Genomic DNA, 18,155 nt, shown 5'->3' with positions numbered 1-18,155 from the left:
CTATGAAGTGGATCGTCATCCACATGACCTTAAAATTTGTAAAGAATTTTTCCACCAACCGTAGGAATCCCAAAGTTTAGGTTCACCTAAATGTAACGTCACCTCGAATTGTGACGATAATTTATTGCCAGCCCACTAAATCTGCAAATGCAGCAACTCTTTGAAAATTGTTGTGGATCTGATGCAAAATACCTTTCAAATATTTTATGTAACTTGTAGAGAAGTTTTTTTTTTTCCTTCACCCTGATACTAACTCTAGCAACTCCGGTAAACACAAAATGCGATGAAAAACATTAATTAACGTAGCATAAGTCACCGGAGGGCGAAAATACGTTTTTCCCTTAGTCACAGTGAAAAATTACCACTCAGCTCATGCGGTTGGTCATAATCATCCTCCACCCTGTTAAGACAACCAGAGCGCATAAAAATATTTAGAATCTCATAGCAACTATGTCACACTCGTAATACTCCCCGTCTTTCGTAGGAACTCGTCAAAAATTTTGCAGGTTCAGGGCCTCCGGTTTCGAGGTTTCAATACTTTTGCCATTGCCCTTTTTGGGAGCCCGAGACTTCCAGACTTTAAATTAAACCGACCTACTCCGACAAATACACCGCTTTTGACTCTAGTCACCCTTCACCCAGGAGGGCTCGCTGTTTACCGTTATCACTTGATTCTAAGGTTGAGGAGCGAAAATATGTTTCCGACGTCCAAAAAGGCAAATGGCTATACCAAAATATTTCTCCGTAACTTCCAGAAACCAGTTAAAACTAGTAACACTCCTGATGGAAACAGCGATTCGTTTTGCTGTTATTCCTTTCATCCAGGGTGCCCGTCGAGCCTAGGGCATATTTTTGCCAAACCTAAGAATCATGATACGAAAGAACAACGAATCGACGCTATTAATTCTATTCCGTGCGGTGACTGTGATCTCGAGTGTATCGGACAGACCAGACGTCCGTTTCGTACGCGTTTGAAAGAGCATCAGAAAGCGTCTTCTTTTGTTGGAGCACAAATGCTTAACTAACCATATAATTGGGTGAGATAATTAAAAAATTATGACCGCTAATCGACGCTACCACAAGCGTCTTTATTCGGAAGCTTGGAATATCAATTCCGCCCACGCTCCTTTAAATCGTGATGATGGCTGCTTACTGCCTGACGCCTATGTAGGACCTCTGGTTGCAACCATTAGATCACCCTTGTTGGAGAAACTAAACAGGAGTGTCGGAACGTTGGCTCGGTGAATTGTAATACCCCCGGTTGTATTCATTAAATCTTAAACCAGAATAGCATCTAACCGTGTCTAATTTTCCACCTCGTTGCTTTGTGACCTTTAATATATTTTAATTGTTTGTGCTTTGTTGGGTGTTTTGCCTTTACAAGACTCCTTCAAACGCTGAATTAAGACCTCGTTACTTCCTTCTAATCTAACCGCCATTTTGCTTTGCCACGCTGTTGGGACTTTCCTGTCAGTAATTTAATTTCAATTTTCTGTTCTCAGTCTCAACCTTTTGCACCCAATTCAACGTTCTGCATGCCTGATATTTATGTGTATTTTAAAACAAACTTACTCTGTCCTTCTGAACTCCGCCAGCGTTTGCACTGTTGATAACGTAGATGAAGGCAAAAGCTCTCGGCAAATACTCCGTGACTATTTCGTCCATGATATCAGATTCGCCAACACCGGGACAATGATGACGATACGATTCTAAAATGAAAATTAACAATTTTAATTCCCTGACGACTCTTCCTGAAAAAAATTAATGACCATTTGCCTCGACTATCTTTACTGGTACTATTCGAGAGAGAAGGGTGGAACCCCATAACGTAAATTACATTTTAGAGTTCAAAAATTATCTCAAGGATACTAAATTACAAGAATGATCTCAGGAATCTAGACAAATCGAAATAGAAAACTTAATTTATTTACTGCAAATGAATTCAAATCTTCTCACACTCGAGTAAAATTTTAAATCATACCATTTTTGTTTCTTGCGTGGCAACGAGTGTTTCATTTTAGTTGTAATTGAAAAGTATAATTCAAAAATCAAGGGGCACCCTAAGGATCCTTTGAAACGACTCCCTTTTTCTTGCCTAAGAGTTTAAAGATTAATATTCTAAGATCCAAATAAATTACCTTCAAAAGTTGGTGAGGCCAAGAAGGTTCAACCTTTTTATAAATTTAACCTTTTTCGAGGTCGCCCTTTAAATGCACATAAGGAGAGATGTGCTCAAGGTAGCTCTTTTTCGATGCCCCAGCTGAAGGTTCTACTAGGGCAAAGGACCTCGTCAGCGACCCCGTTTTAGGGTCTTTGTCGTTGAAGTGGACCACAACTTTGTGTTCTTTTCCGTACCTCATTTCACAGATGGTAGAAGTTGTTCTTAGTAAGGAGTAAGGAAGAAGGTCTTCGCCAAGAATAAGGGTCACTAGACTACTTTTTCCTGCACATGTTTCACCTTGAGTCAAATGAAAAAAATATTGGTTTTAGAGCCTAAATTCTAGAGCTTAAGTTATTCGCCAAAAATAGGGTCCACCAAACTAATTTGTCCCGCATCTGTTTCACCTTAGTCAAATGAGAAAACATTGGCTCTCTGGAGCTTAAATTCAGGAGCTTAGCCTAACTTTTGATGGAAGATGCAAGCCTACTTTCAGGTACGTTTTCTTAATACTCTATAAGATGCTTTATTTTTCTTATTCATGTAGGTATGGCTATAAAAATAATTGTTGAAAAGTTTCTCTTGTACTGTATGTACGACCATGTCACTAAGTCTTGCTTTTTACTCTAACGCTGCGCAATATCATATCTGTTCATCTAAGTTCATTAAGACTTTTAAATCTCTTGTTGAGCTGGGTAACTTCCTTTACGAGGTCACTGAGGTATACTATAGTTGAAATTCAGATCCAGGTTAATTTATAAAATTAATTCCCCTATTTACCACAATCTACCTGCCACTAAAAGGAAATATTCTCTCTGTTTCATGCGCTGCCTGTGGTTTCTCATTCTCTCTTTCACGTCCCCCATATTCATCGAAACCAGATTTAACATTTTGTCATCCAGATGACCAAAACAAGTTTCTGCTTCGGAGTAAAAAATCAAAAGAGCTTCTTTTTTTCTGGTATCTTCCTCCTTTGCTTCTGATAGAATAGAAAAGGCCTAAGGAGGGAAGACAAAAATTCATATTTATAACAGACGAGAAATAGCAACGAATTCATTTGCTAAAACACTACAATTATGAATATATAAAACTATCTAACTTTGAAAAAAAGCCTATTTGCAAAATAATTGAGACATGAAAATATTGAAAAAAATCATTCTCATATCAAACGCTTCCAAACAGAAGCATTGAGCATCGCAAAAATGGGTGTGTACATGGACCTTGGGTGCCTGCGCTGAAATTTCGGTCGAGTGCTTATGTTGTATATATAATCGCATGATTTGAATGTAATTCGCGTTTAATCAGCACGAGTAATTTTTCAAAGGTTATCCAAATTGCACGAGCCCGTATTGTAGGTACAATTTGCCGTCTCAGTCTGTGATATTTTGAGTGCTGACCTATTCCAAATTCCATGAGAACAAATCATGTTATTACTTGTTGATAATATACTTATATCTCATCAGACGTTTTGTTGTGTAGTATCGCTGAGTATTTTTAGAGTTAAGCCGTAACATTTTGAGTGCTGACTTTCTCCCAGATTCTACGAGAGAGAATCATTTTATTACTTGTTGATAACAAACTTATATATCATTAGACGTTTTGCTGTGATCGCTCAGTATTTTTAGAGTTGTGCCGTATTTTGACAGAAATACAAATACTCAGCAATACGACACACCAAAATGTCTAATAAGTTATATACTATCCAACACGCCAAATTGATATTTCAGTGCGGGCGAATTTCGCGGATATTTTTCTACGGGGAGTGCGTGACCGTGAGGTGTATGCGAAGCGAAACGGAATAGCTCATTTCCGAATTACCCTTGGCCTCATTTTCAAAACGAAGCCTGGAGCTCAACCATTCTTGTAAAAAGGAGTTTAATTTGAATGTGAACGAGAACTTATTATCATATGAAAGGATGAGCACCAGGACTCGTCTTGAAAATGAGGCCAAGGGTAATTCGGAAATGGGCTATTGGCGTGTTGTCGTGTTGCTGTTTCCATTTTCTTCAATCTTTCTCGTCCTTCGAGAATTTCTTTAAGGCCTCTGGTTTGTACGGTGTAGTAATCTATCATTGCCACTTTTGTAAGGCCAAGAAATCTAGACTGGAAGCCAGTTGTTCGTGCCTTGTTGCATTAGGTCTTAACGCTTTTCCGAAAATTGTATATTAAAATGTTGTTACTTTCCCCTAACCTAGCCGCCATTTTGTTTCGTTGTGAGTTTAATTTGCGATTTTCCTGTCGACCGATTTGATATTAAATCTCTGCATTTCATGTCCAATTTTATTTTGACAATTATACTCAAATTACCGGTACCTTATCCATTTAGTGTATACAAGAACTAAATCCTATAGCTCAAACATTCCATAGCTGTTAGATACTTGATTTCTTAATTTATTAAAGAAATTAAACAAGGTTTACCAATATCAAATCACTCTATGCATTTATATGCATTTCAAGACCACGTAATGCTTACCTGACCGGCAGCTCAGATAGGGACGTTCGAAGACTGATTTAGTTCTTTCTTCACCCGACTTTTCATTTGTTCCAGCGTCGTTAGCACTTCGGATGAAATCCCGAGCTCTGTCATGGTTTGAAACATAGATAATAGATCGGGGATTTCAGCGATGGTTTTCGTTTTTCCCGATGCCATGTTTAACAAACTCTTAACTGGATAGTGAGAATATGAATAACTCTGCCCTCTTACAGCGAATGGTTCTCTTGTACATGAGCAAATTACTTTCTTAACAGCACTCTCTGAAAATTAAAAACTAATGGTAGACCCAGGGCTGTGGTAAGCAACCAATTCTTGTTCATTATTACTTTTTAAATGAAGGCGATTTCCCCATTATGGGTATAGACCTGGTTTCGTGTGCACGTGAAGGTTATTGTTCCAGGTAGGCCATCATTTATAATTAGTTGTAAAGATTTCCTGGTCAAGTGATCATAGGGAAGTTTGACTCAATTCAGCAAGAATGACATTAATACTTATTTCAGTGTGTAAAAGCTTAATCAACCAAAAGTTGGTTGGATCCTATAATCTTGTTTGAATCTTGAGATGATCACACCATGTACCTTGCTATGGCACATCTCTAACAGACGGTTTCCAGGAATTCTCAATTTTACTGTAAATAAACCCCTCAGGATGTTCACTTAGATATCTAAATGCTAGTTCTCTAATATACAAAAGTGATTTAGGACCATCATATAATTGGTGTGAAAAAGATCGAAAAAACAGTGACCAACACCAGCAAAGTCTAGCATCGATCTATGTCTGTATAATTGTGGCACTTTCGAGGCTACTCGAAAAAACTATACTAAAAACACACTCTCAGGGTTGAGTTTTGAAGGACGTAAATGGGCCTTCCAACAGGGTAAAACAAACCTTTGTAACGCAATATCATCCAACATTTACAACCTCAAAGAAATCCTTATGAGCTAGTGGCACCTAATACAACAACAACCATGCTCAGAGAAATATTCAAAGAAGCACCCTTAGTATCATACAGAGAGGGGCGTTGACTCGAAGACATACTCGTGAGATCAAAATTGTATTGAAGGCGAGAACACCAGACATACTATGGGGCCGTGTAAGCCTATCGTCACAGTCATAGTCACAGAGTCACAGTCACAGTCAGTCTGGTATCAAATGGTATAAAGAACACTGGATATACTTGAGAGTAGTGTAGGCTTGTCAACCAAGTTTACTTGGTTTTCTACTCCATATTGAGGTTTCAACTTAACACGCAAATCATAAACTATGACAATACTGAATTTATAAAAAGTCTTGTACTAAAACGTGGCTGTTTTGCATTAGTGGGGAAAGTTAGAGTAGGACATTTGAATATTTTCTCAGGTTCATCTCCATGATAATTAAACATTTTTAAACGCTTTCGTTGTTCGCGCTGTTAGGTCTGGCAGTAAAGGAGCGGGCAGCGTAGTTTATTCCATCCAAAGTTCTTTTACATTCCTTGAGAATTGAGATTAGTCATTAACTACTCCCTTTTACGTTGTGATTGGTAACAGGATTTTAACTCACTACAAGTTCTGTCTCTTATTTATAGAGGACAATTGCAAGTAAAAGAGGACGCGTTTCCTCTGCTGATGATCGCAATATTTGTCAAAGAAAACCACTTCCGCCCCCATTAGACGCACTTTGACATTGATTCTCGCGAAGAATTACCTTACTAAGCCGCTATGAAATAGATAAAGGGAAAACTATTATTCTAAAAAAAGACTGAATTCTATACATTTTTCCTTGCAAAAACGACTTTTATTTTACAAATTAAAGACATAAAAAAAATGCGTGCCCGTGTTAGCACCCGCTTGATTTGTTTGTAAGATTTCTCTATTGTAAAACAGAATAAAGACAAAAAATGTGAGAACCAAGGAACACTTTGAAAACCAGAATGCATCGGGAAAAGTTCGTCTTCCATATATTTCCACAAATTAGAACCACTAAAGTTAGGGACATTTAGGAAATGTTTCACAATAAAATTTACCTGATAGACTTTCTAGTATGAGTGTCTTGGACTTCATTGAAGTTTGACGATAAATCACCTTTGGAGTATACAATCACTGCAGACACGATACTACTTGACGAAGAAAGAAACCCATAGAAATAATGAAAATGAATGCATTCCACCTAAAGTAATTAAGACTATTGTCACCTAACATACTTTGGCAGTTGTTTCGACCTATTACACCCTGTCCCACTCTTTGGTTGTGTTTCGAAACGTTAAATACGTGTAGAACGAAGCACAGAGTGGTTTTGCTCATCCAGGCAATAATTGTGACTATCAACCTCTGTCGGGATCTATCTAGTTATTATCTCTTGATCCATTACTTGTGATGATGACTGTGTGGTTCCTATATCTTATAACAAGTAAAGGACTACTCAGAAAACACCATTTAAGCGTTGTGATGGCTTTTACGGCTGTTATTCCAGTGCTCTCTTGCGAAAAGGACAACCAGACACTAAGGTGGCGCTTAAATTAAAGGGAGCCTCGACTCTTTTTATAAATGACGCTCAAAATGTCCCAAATGTACTTCTCAATAGGTCTAGCAAAAAAAAAAAACAAACGAAACGATCTGATTTTTTTTTATTGTTTTCTACAGAAGGGTCTAACAACCACTTCGAATTTGCCGCGAAAACCATCTTAAATAGTGCGCAATGCACTCTGGGTTGATGAGGTGGTTCCTCGGTGCACTTGTGGGGAAGTGTTTCACCCTTTTTGATGCTCTAATGCTTTCGTCTGAAGGAAATTTTTAGTGAGTATTTCAGTGTCAGATCTTCCCCATCAGCTGGAGCTATAAGCACTCTGAAGTGTAGAATCGGCGGTCGATCTTCCCCATCAGCCGGAGCCATAAGCACTATGAAGTGTTCGATTGGCGGCCGACATTTTCAGAATTAAAACCTGACGCTTCTCCATATTCTGCTTCTTCTACTTTACTTTCCTGTTTCTCTTTGCTTGAAGAATACTCCGGCTCCAACTGATGGGGAAGATCTGTTACATACTCGCTAAAATTTTCTTCAGACGATAGAAAAATGGCTCATATTGATAGTTTTGGTATGGTTCTTTAGATAGATTTCACCTATCATTCACAATTCCAGCCTCTAGATCAAATAAAAGATGGACTTCGCCCAGGTCACATCAAAGGAACTCACCAATTCTTGGGCCCTTGTGGGATGACCAAAACCGTTGTGGAGACGTGTCGGTTCAGCAACCCAAAATCAGAACAAAACTTAAGAAAGACAAAATGATCCCAAAACAACTTTTTTTCACTTTAATGACACTCAAATACTCCACTACTATCTTCATAACATGATGTAAGTTATATTGTGTTTAGTTGCAATGTGCAATGTGATGTATATAGGCCCTTACATCACGTATGCAACGCGGATCCTTGCGTATGAAAAAAGAATGCCTCGTCTGATCTCGGAAACGCGTTATAAAATCTGAAAAAACAAACAAAACGCCACTAAGAATAAAGAAAAGCTTCCCTTAATTCGAGATCAGCAAAAAAATAACCTCGACGTCGTTATACAATTTTGTCTCTTTTGTTAAAGCTACGCAGTGGAAATTCTAATGACTAAGTGAAAATCTGCAAATATTCGTGTGAATATTAGTATCGGCTGGTATCCTACAAAAAAGTCGCAACGGTCTTTTTAATTTATCAACTAAAAGCTATCAAGAAGAAGAATTATCTTTCGTTATCATCTCTCGTAATTAAATTGGATGATGATCCAATGACTTGTTCCTTTAAGCCCCTGAATATGTACATAAATCTCATATTTATGAAGTATTTTGATTGTAAAGCCGAGAAAAAGCTCGTTGGCAGAAACTAACAGTGTATTATTAAGAACCTCTTCATAATTCTTTGAGTAACAATTAACGTGTTCTTCACTCAGTCAATGTCTCGCAAAACTGATTGCTGAGGTAATATATTGAGATATACCAACAGTTACAGGGGTTCCGGCACGGCCTCGTTGTAAAGTTCAATAGCTTCCTTTAGGCAATGTGAGGCTGATAGACGTTTCTCTGGTATTTTGCTCCAGCAACTCTGCATCATCTCTTCCCAGCGGCGTGGGGGATGTTTACAGTCTTTCACATGTCCTGGGCGTCGGCCCTCGTCCACCATGGCAAAGAAAGCTACAGGATCGGTTGCGTTACGGACTTCACTGAAGGCCTGCAGTCCATACCACATCTCCCACAAAATTATCCCAAGGCTGTAAATGTCTGCTTTGCTGTCATACAGTTGAGAATGAAACACTTCTGGCGCCATATGAACAGGTGTTCCTGCCAAAGTTCCTGTGATATGTTCCGCAGCCTTGGAAACGCCAACGTCGGTAATCTTCGCTACATTTTCCGCTGACAACTTTTATAGCGAAGGAAAAAGAAAAAGATTAATAAAAGCCGTTACATCTTGTACTATGACATAGTCGTCACAATAGAAAATAATTCGCTGGAGGATTCTGTCTGAGGACGGGACGAGTCACTAAATCTCTGGTAAAAAGAATTATAATTTGCTCTTTTACCATAATTTGATTGACTTAACTGATTAAACCTTAGATAAAAGAAGCCCAATGTTGGCAGTAATAGTTCTCTTTTTTTTTTTTCTTTTTTTTTTCGCGTTTCGTGCACTGAAGAGGTGCCAAGGAGCATGACTCTTAAATGAACAATACTCGTCTAGAAAGCTTGGTCACGGATAAAATTTACGAGGTTCTCTTACACACTATTAGGAGTTCGTTTTCAATTTCATACCAGTATATTGTCCAACTTGAGATCTCTGTGAACTACGTTTTGCTCGTGAATAAAGGTCAGGGCAGCAGTTATCTGTTTTATCCATCGACAGGTGTCTCTTTTGGCATCAGCATTCTTGGAATTGGCAGGAGCTCTTTCTGGATTTTTGAAGATGCGATCCTTCAAATTTCCGGTGCAGTATTCCATGACTAGTACAACGCGGGTTTCACCATCATCCTTAAGAAGCGACATACCATGAAAATTGACCACGTTTGGATGCTTTAGTTTTCTGATGAGAAAAAGCATAGAACCATCACTTCTTCAAAGACAAAAATATTGAAAAGAAATACCCATGCAAAATTTCAAAAGCAGAAAAGCTGCATTTCGTATCTACAGCTGGAGTCCAAAGACACACCTTTATTTCTCTCATTATTGTGCATATATACATTTTATTTTTCCCTTCTTGTACCTATCGTCCACTCTACACCTCCAGACGAGTAGTACCAGTATCGCAAGAGACAACAAAAGGACGAGTTACCGATCTTGTCAAGTGACTTAAAATCTACTCGTAATGTTCCTAGCTGTAGAATGGAAAGTATTCTATCACAATTTTTCGCCACTAGTGTTTCGTCAGTTTTCCCCCAAGCGTTTGCTGTTGGGGTGCAAAATCCCTCGATAAGAAGGGCAGCGTGCAAATCATAAATTCAATTCCTCAAAACTTTACACTTAAACGTCTAAAGTAATAAATATTTAGTAAAATTTAAATACCTTACTTTAAAAGCTCAATTTCATTCACAACGTCGCAAGCATTTTCTGCTCTAAGCGACTTGGTGTAAATCTTCAATGCCACAGTTTGTTTGTCTCCGTTCTCCGTTTTCATCATTCCTTTGTACACAGAGGCAAAAGCACCCCGACCCAGAAACTCAGACTGGCCTTTTAGATCTAACGTGTCGCCACTGATACCACCTGAAAGGCCCTCTTCTAACCCAAAAACGGCCAGACGACCGCTGATCTCAGAAGCTGTATCTATCATTGGTTGATAGATTTCTTTTATCTCTTTTGCTGGACGTTTTTCTTTCAGAAGTTGTTTACATAGCAGTTTATCGGCCTCGATCAGCTCTGGGATGCGGGCTTTAATTTGCTTAAGACATGTGGTGGCATCTTTCAGTTGCTCCTTCACGAAGGTCATAAGCACATCACCCTTTGTGACATCATTCAAGTAATCTGCAGACACTTCTTTCATAAAAGCACATTTGTCTTTTTCGTATTTCAAGATTTTGCTTCTGTTTTCCAATTTGCTCTTAATCGCCATTACGCCAACCACAGGTGCACTGATCACCAATGCAACGAGGCTTAGCGGAAACCAGATAGGGCTTGTGATACCGATGGCAACCTTCTTTGTCGTGGTGAATACGAGACCTACGTCAACAGAATGATCAACTTCTGTTACCAAATCGTCGGAAACTACAGCTCCCTGTAAATTACGGAGTTCTCCCTCAAGAAAATTGTACCGCTCCCGGAAGTGTTGTACAAGGGAGTCACGAGTACTTGCAAAAACGTGGTTGTCTTCTTCCCAATGCTCTATGATCTCTTGCAAGCGGCTTTGCATTACTTTTGTGATGATGCTTTTTGTCACCTCCCAGGATGTTTCTGCCTTTGGTACGTCATCCAAGGACCATGAAGTAAAGTGCGATTTCAACTCATCGGACCGAAGATAAACGGATAGACTGTCTACCGTGTCAGATGTGCGACGCTCCAAATAAGTGTGCAGATCTTCCATAACCTCATTTTGTTTTGTGTCTAGTCGCGTCAAACGAAGCAGAATAAATTCCATCACTTTCGCGACTTTTTCTTGGTTTCTTAAAGCGTTCTTCACATGGGCCGTAGCATTATAAACTATTTGGGACAAAAGGCCCTATAGCCATCTAAAGAAAGTAAACGTACATTACAGTTGATCTAAGTGGCTTTGGTCACGCTCAAGTTCACAACTTACATACTTTCGCAGCTTTGGCACCTGAAAATTGGCTCATACTTTGTTCTTATGACTTCAAACAAACATTAAGAGTTACACAGTAGTTTAACAAGAAATTCTTGAATTGATTAACATATGACTGATTCAATGGTCCAAAACAACTCATGAGTTCTTTTATCCAGGGGTATTTCTAATGGAATTTGAATTGAGTGGAGTGTAATCCGATTCGCGTGATTTCAGAATCAAACGAGCGCGAAGCGTGATTTTGATTTGAAATCACAAGTATGATTTGAGACCAAAGTTGCAGGAAACGAACCTAAATTACCTATATATTAGATTTAAATCATTCGCATGATTTCAAAATCAAACGAGCACGCAGCGTGAGTTTGATTTGAAATCACAAGTATGATTTCAAACCAAAATTATATGACACAAACCTCAACAACCACTTTATTAATTTGTTTTGAAGTAGCAAAATTCATTTGCTCAATACAAGTTTTTTTGTTACTTTGTTTATATTATTTATATTACAGTGTTGATATTTTATCGATTCAGTTTTCCTGCGATTTGACTGATTTCTTTCAAGAAAGCCTTTGAATTTGATTGGTTGTTGAGTTTTAGTAAAGCTGTCTCATTGGCTGGGGAAAAGATGCGATTTAGAACATAAAATGTTGTGATTTGTGAATAAATTGCCGATCAGATTCCAAAGATCAAGAGTGATATCAAAACGGATGTAATAAAGCTCTAGCTAATTACTTTAATCAAAAATGTGTGATCTTGCGGTCCCGTTGCTAAATGATTATCATTCGGCTTTACTCATAGTAGTCGGGTTTGGTTTCACCTGCATTGAACAATATAAATGCGTGTAGGAACAAATAAGAAAAGATAAACTCTCACCTCCAGTAGATTTCAAGCCTAGATTTGATGCCCCTCAGAATCATGGATCTCATGCAGTCCATTAGAGTGACGAAATCTTTTGTTATGATCCCGTGATTTTGAGCGATGTTGGCATTCGTCGTTGACATTTGGACAATGTGGTTTTCTGGAACAATGTCAGGGTAGAACTTTCTCAGTTGTCTGATAACATGGTCCTCAACGTCTTTAGTTTCTTTCTCTGGAACTTGGTCCCACTTGTTGCACACGAACAAGGCACAGGTAGACGGAAACTTCCCTTCCTCGCGTTTTTCTTCGACGCCTTCCAACAACTTTCCTAGCTGTGATAAACAAATAAACATTTACATCGCTATCTCAATAAGGAAGCTATTTTTCTTTTGAATAAAGGCTGATAGTTTCGAAAGAAACTATTTGGGGCTGCGTCGGTGGGGGTAACGAAATAATTTGGATATATAATTTGGATATATCAATTTGACGTGGAAAGGAATGACTAGGACACATCGAAACCAGTTGCTAGGCATTTTAATTTACCTAATCATTCTAAGCAACATATGGCAATCTGCGGTCTTTCCTTACACTTAGGTAGCACGGAAAGCCGTAAAAATCTTGAACCAAAGTTCATCTTTCAAACCGGCAGTCTAAATCCCACAGGGATCAACGAACGCTTTTCATTCCACTAATTTATTCTTGTTTTTCTCGTTGCCATGTTCCCACCAGTAACGTAGCTCCATTTTCCACCTTTAAAAGCACGCACAACCCACAATTCCTCTATTCGCTCCGACGAAGGGCTAACGCTCGAAACGCCAGCTTTTGTAATCGTTACGGTGGCCAATTTACCATTTCAACTTTGTTGATATATCCAAATTATTTTTCTTTTGGGTTGCCTTTTATATAGCCAGTCATTTTCCTTGTTCTATCGTTCATTCTTGACGTGTTTGGAGTTTTAAACGCTATCAAGTATAGAATTCATGAGCTAGGCCATGAAACTGTTGCCGCTTCCTTTTTAGTTGATCACAGCCTTTCTGTAAACATTTATCACCAACAATATGACATTTACTAAATTAGGTTAATTTTTATGACACTAGGCTAAACATACCTCCGACGTGCTAGTTCTCTTCATATTTGTCGAAAAATGTTATCTACTTATGAGTGATAAAAATCTATTCAAAACGCAACAACCCTGCGTAAGCGGTTGAAGTGGAAATCATCAGAAAACCGATACAATTCTTGTACAGGCTAAACAAACGGAAGAACCTGACGGAAATATTAAGATTAGAATGGCATACTCATGGCTTATTGATTTTAGGTATTTACGGTTTGGGAAATCAGGTTCCTCTGTCTCTACTGATGTTCTTCGGATAGAGTCTTTCGCAGTTGGCTTCTTTTTTAATCATACAGGTGCACCAATGAGGGCCACGGTCAGTAAACATAACGTGGTTCCGAACACGTGTCATGGTTCATCAACGTATTCTGAAATCGCTGAGTTTGAGAGTAAACAAGCCATATGTCTCGATCGTCGCTCTCCCTTAAGCGTGCGATTAGTCTAGACAAATCACGTGGTTGAATATACCAAGCCTAAACTGGGGAATATCCGAGGAGTTACCTCAAGTGATATTCTCTAATTTTCAAACCTTTCGTCTACGACTATAACAGTCTTCATTTAAAATTTAATTCAAGATAAGACAACGTTTCGTTAATGTCGCAGGAGGAAGGACATGATTGATGTTTCTTAAAGTCGTACCAGAGAAAACCGAAAAGTAAATATCCCAAATAGCTAACAGGGACCTGTTCGTAGACATTTTATTGTTTTTTTAATAAAAATACTTGAAGGATAATAAACACCTTGAACATTTTCTGTTCGCCGAAGCTCACAGTGATCCACAAGCTTCGCTCTCTCGTAATTTCGCTTCTTTGGCTCCTAGGTCAAAAGCTCCTCGAACAAGGTTTGGCATAAAGTAAGGCAAATTTAATAAGAAAGTGCACAATTCCGAATGTTAAATTCAAGTTACTATTGCAAGGGTAGTTTTTTACTTCTGTTTTACGTTCACACTTACTCTGTCTCTCTGAACTCCTCCGGCGTTCGCGCAGTTAATGACATATACAAATGCAAAGGCTTGAGGTAGATACTCTGTCACTATTTCGTCCATGATGTCAGATTCACCAACACCAGGACTGTCGACAATAACAACTCCATTCTGAAAATAAGACAGTGTTGGTCAGAACATTCTCAAGTAACAAATTAAATATATATATATATATATATATATACAGAATATATATATATATATATAAGTTTGAATATTGCTCATGTAATTAGTATGCTCCTGAAGAAGACCGAGACGGTCGAAACGTCGAGCTATTAAACCAACAAAGCTACATTGGAGTTCGCCTCTTGACCATTACATTTCTGCTCTTATATATATATATTATATATATATCTTATATATATATATATCTTATATATATATATATATATATATTATATGTTATATATATATATATATATATATATAAATATTATGAGAGGAAAAAAGGACGTAACTACATTTCCCGACAAGCCTGTTTCGTGAATCGCTTCACTCTTCAGGGGTTTAACCCCTGAAGAGTGAAGCGATTCACGAAACAGGCTTGTCGGGAAATGTAGTTACGTCCTTTTTTCCTCTCATAATATTTATTCTGCTCTGCTTCAACGTATTGAGCACTGTTCCACGCGAAAATCGACTTGCAGACTTCCTATATATATATATATATATATATTCTGTATGCGAGGGAACCCTGACCCTGTACACCCCAAGTAATCAAAGTTCAATAGAATAAATGTTTGAAAAGAAAATTTGCCCTGAGCGGGATTTGAACCCATGCCACGTCCCTCCTGTTACTAGTCAGGTGTGATGACAACTACACTATCAGGACAACCATGCTGGCAACACGGCGATCAAAGATGTGATTTACGTGATTGGAGACGTGGTCTCCCGTGAAATTTAACTTTTCAAGATGACCAGGTAGGGAAAGCCTATAACCCCATATGAAACCCAACTAAGGATCTATTAAAGATACACGAACGAAGTCAACTTAGCGGATCACAAAGGAGGATGCACTTTCGGATACAGGCTAGTTTCAATGAAGGAGGCTGGATGTAGTTTTTCACTTTTCTGATGCAAGATATTTAAACTAAAATTATGAAGCTTAGCTTTAACGAATCGCAATCACATTTTCCCCTGAAATAAAGATATTATTGAAGAACCAGTTTGTTGTAAATATATTGAAAATTCGTTGCCATGGCAACGTTGCTGGCTTACAATGCTGGGTCCAAAATTAGACTTGACTTAAATTTTCTTAAGAACTGGACGGTGAATTTATTTTAGATCTTCCATGCGTCCTTTGACTGTCTTGGTCTACTTGACTGTTAAGTTTAAAAAAATGCTGTCAGAAAGTTTAAGGAAAAGAGGCATTTTTTAGAATTCATCGTTAACTTTTTTTCCCTCTGACAGAATTTTTTCGAATTTTTGTAAAACACGCACAAAGCCGTTCAAAGTTAACATGCAAAAAAAAATAGAAAAAAATTCACCGAGCGGAAACGGAAATACGTAAGTCTGAAGTTTCAAATTTCCGAAAACTTAGACTCGACAAGATGGGAAATTGCGCACGCGCAACATTTGTGTCACGCTAAGACACTTGCCACGGATGCCACAAGGTTTTGGACGTCTTCTTCGCAGAACGTCCTTCGCGCTCTTCTAAAGAGCTTTATTTTGCTAAGAGAGGTTCACCTTCTGGGTGGATTGCGCCTGGAAATGGCTGCTGCTCTATTTGCCTTCAAAGTGCTGGATTATTTTGTGCAAAGTGTCGGGACGTTTTGTTCCTCTTGGAGCTGATCGACGCGATGTGGTTGGCGATTTGCTAAGAATGGAGATCAGGGCTTCCTTCCCACCGTTGTTGTAAAGATCTTTTAAGTCATCGTAACACAGACCGCTTTCTGCAATTTCTGAATGATGTTTTCTTTGACAAGGAGCCCGTTATCGCCCTGTGAATAGAGCTTGTCTTTGAAAGTTTACATACGTTCGTGGCGTCCGTCAAGAAAGTCCATGTCTACAAAAGCGAAGGAGGCGGATTTCACATGCTGTTGTTTACAATGTCAGCGCTTGTTAGCTGCAACGGGAATTGAAAGAGGACACAGTGGAGGGCACGTACATCTTCCAAAGTATCGTGTACGTCGAAATCTTCATAAAAAAAAACAGCTTGATACACAGAAGGGAGTTTGCTTTTACATGGTTTTCTGTCAGGATTGAGAAGAGCGTTACCATCTTTAGCGAGTGTTTTGATGAGTGTAAGGCAATCGGCGAAAAACACTTTTTTCTACGATGTTTCTTTATTTGAATTTCCAGCACATCGTCGGAGTGTAGGAGTGTCGAACACTGAAGAATTATGGCCAATTAAAACGGTGTGAAAAAGCGTAGTGCTGGAAAGGAAAGTAGTAAAAGATTGAAGACATTCGCTCAGGAGTGTACTGGAACATTCTCTTTGAGCAAAGTTCTCTCACCATTCACAGTTTTGACAGTGACTTGTTTACACGAGAAGCGTAGCTGCTGATATTTGCATGTAGGTAACACCTATTTGGTGTTCCGGAAACCAGCCACGATATGGAAAAATAGCTCCGACGATCGCGATCGTGTTTTCGGCCGGATTCACGCGTATTTTGGTCACTTGAGAGTGTTGTAGCTTTCCGTTTTTGAAACACGCTACTAATAAAGGTAGAAGAAAGTGTAGGCAGCCTACCTAGAGGAGTAAAACCTAGTCTTCTAGGCAGATGAAAAAATGATTCTGGCCTAAGCGCGGCGGCCATGTTTCTTTGTTTGTGTTTTTTTTTTTTTTTGCAACTTTTAAAAGTCCTGGGTAAATTAGAACCCAGTCTGCGCGCGCCAAAGAAACTATATCCAGCCTCCTTAAACAAATTCTGTATGCGAGGGAAACCCTGACCCTGTACACCCCAAGTTATCATACTTAAATAGAATAAATGTTTGAAAAGAAAATTTGCCCTGAGCGGGATATGATATATGATATATGGTATATATATATTTATTAAAAACTAGATCATTGGATAATGCAATTCAAGACTTTTTATTGGCTTAGCCATTATGGTATATCAGCCAATATACCATAATCTACAAATATGGTAAGCGTACGTGTCAGCTTAAAAATTCAAAGGGAGCTAAAAATTTAATAAAATTTAATAACTTAATTCAACATTTTTAATAAAACAATTATTCCACTCGCTCTTGTTGGATATGAGATGATTATAGCCAACTCGGCGCTACGCGCCCCGTTGGCTATCTATCATCTCATATCCAACGCGCGCTCGTGGAATAATTGTTGATTATTAAAAACTGGATCATTGGATAATGCAATTCAAGACTTTTTATTGGGTTAGTCATTATGGTATATGAGCCAATATACCATAATCTACAAATATGGTAGGCGTGGGCGTCAGCTTAAAATTGAAAGGGAGCTAAAAATTTAATGAAATTTAATAATTTAATGTAACGTTTTTAATAAAACAATTATTCCACTCGCGCTTGTTGGATATGAGATGATTATAGCCAACTCGGCGCTACGCGCCTCGTTCGCTATCTATCATCTCATATCCAACGCGCGCTCGTGGAATAATTGTTAAATAGTCGTTAGTGGGACTCTAAAAAACTACAGATAGCCATTTATATCTTCCGCCTTCCAGCTGCCATCCTAAGCACATTTTTAAGGCTATTCCTTTGGGAGTAGCCACGAGATTTAAAAGAAATTGCTCTGAAGAAGTATTTTTTGCCGAGAGAACAGCTAAGTACAAAGAGTACCTTGTTAACCAGGGTTACCCTTCTAAATTAGTTTCTAAACAATTCTC

The 18,155-nt window shown here is 38.5% G+C and overlaps 1 protein-coding gene across 1 annotated transcript in view; it reads right to left on the bottom strand.

Annotated features, from left to right (window-relative positions):
- Window positions 1-7,919: 7,919 nt before the first annotated feature.
- Window positions 7,920-18,155, bottom strand: part of LOC111334716 (uncharacterized) — a 35,355-nt gene continuing 25,119 nt past the window's right edge. The window contains 5 exon segments of the mRNA XM_088726956.1: window positions 7,920-9,034; window positions 9,421-9,688; window positions 10,173-11,324; window positions 12,269-12,585; window positions 14,320-14,460. Of these exon segments, the coding sequence (XP_088583082.1) occupies window positions 8,621-9,034; window positions 9,421-9,688; window positions 10,173-11,324; window positions 12,269-12,585; window positions 14,320-14,460 (2,292 nt within the window). The 3' untranslated portion in view covers window positions 7,920-8,620.

This window comes from Stylophora pistillata, chromosome 7 (assembly GCF_964205215.1).
Source record: "Stylophora pistillata chromosome 7, jaStyPist1.2, whole genome shotgun sequence".
NCBI lineage: Eukaryota > Metazoa > Cnidaria > Anthozoa > Scleractinia > Pocilloporidae > Stylophora > Stylophora pistillata.
The sequence above is the reverse complement of the archived record's forward strand: the minus strand, read 5'-3'. Positions and strand labels throughout refer to the sequence as shown.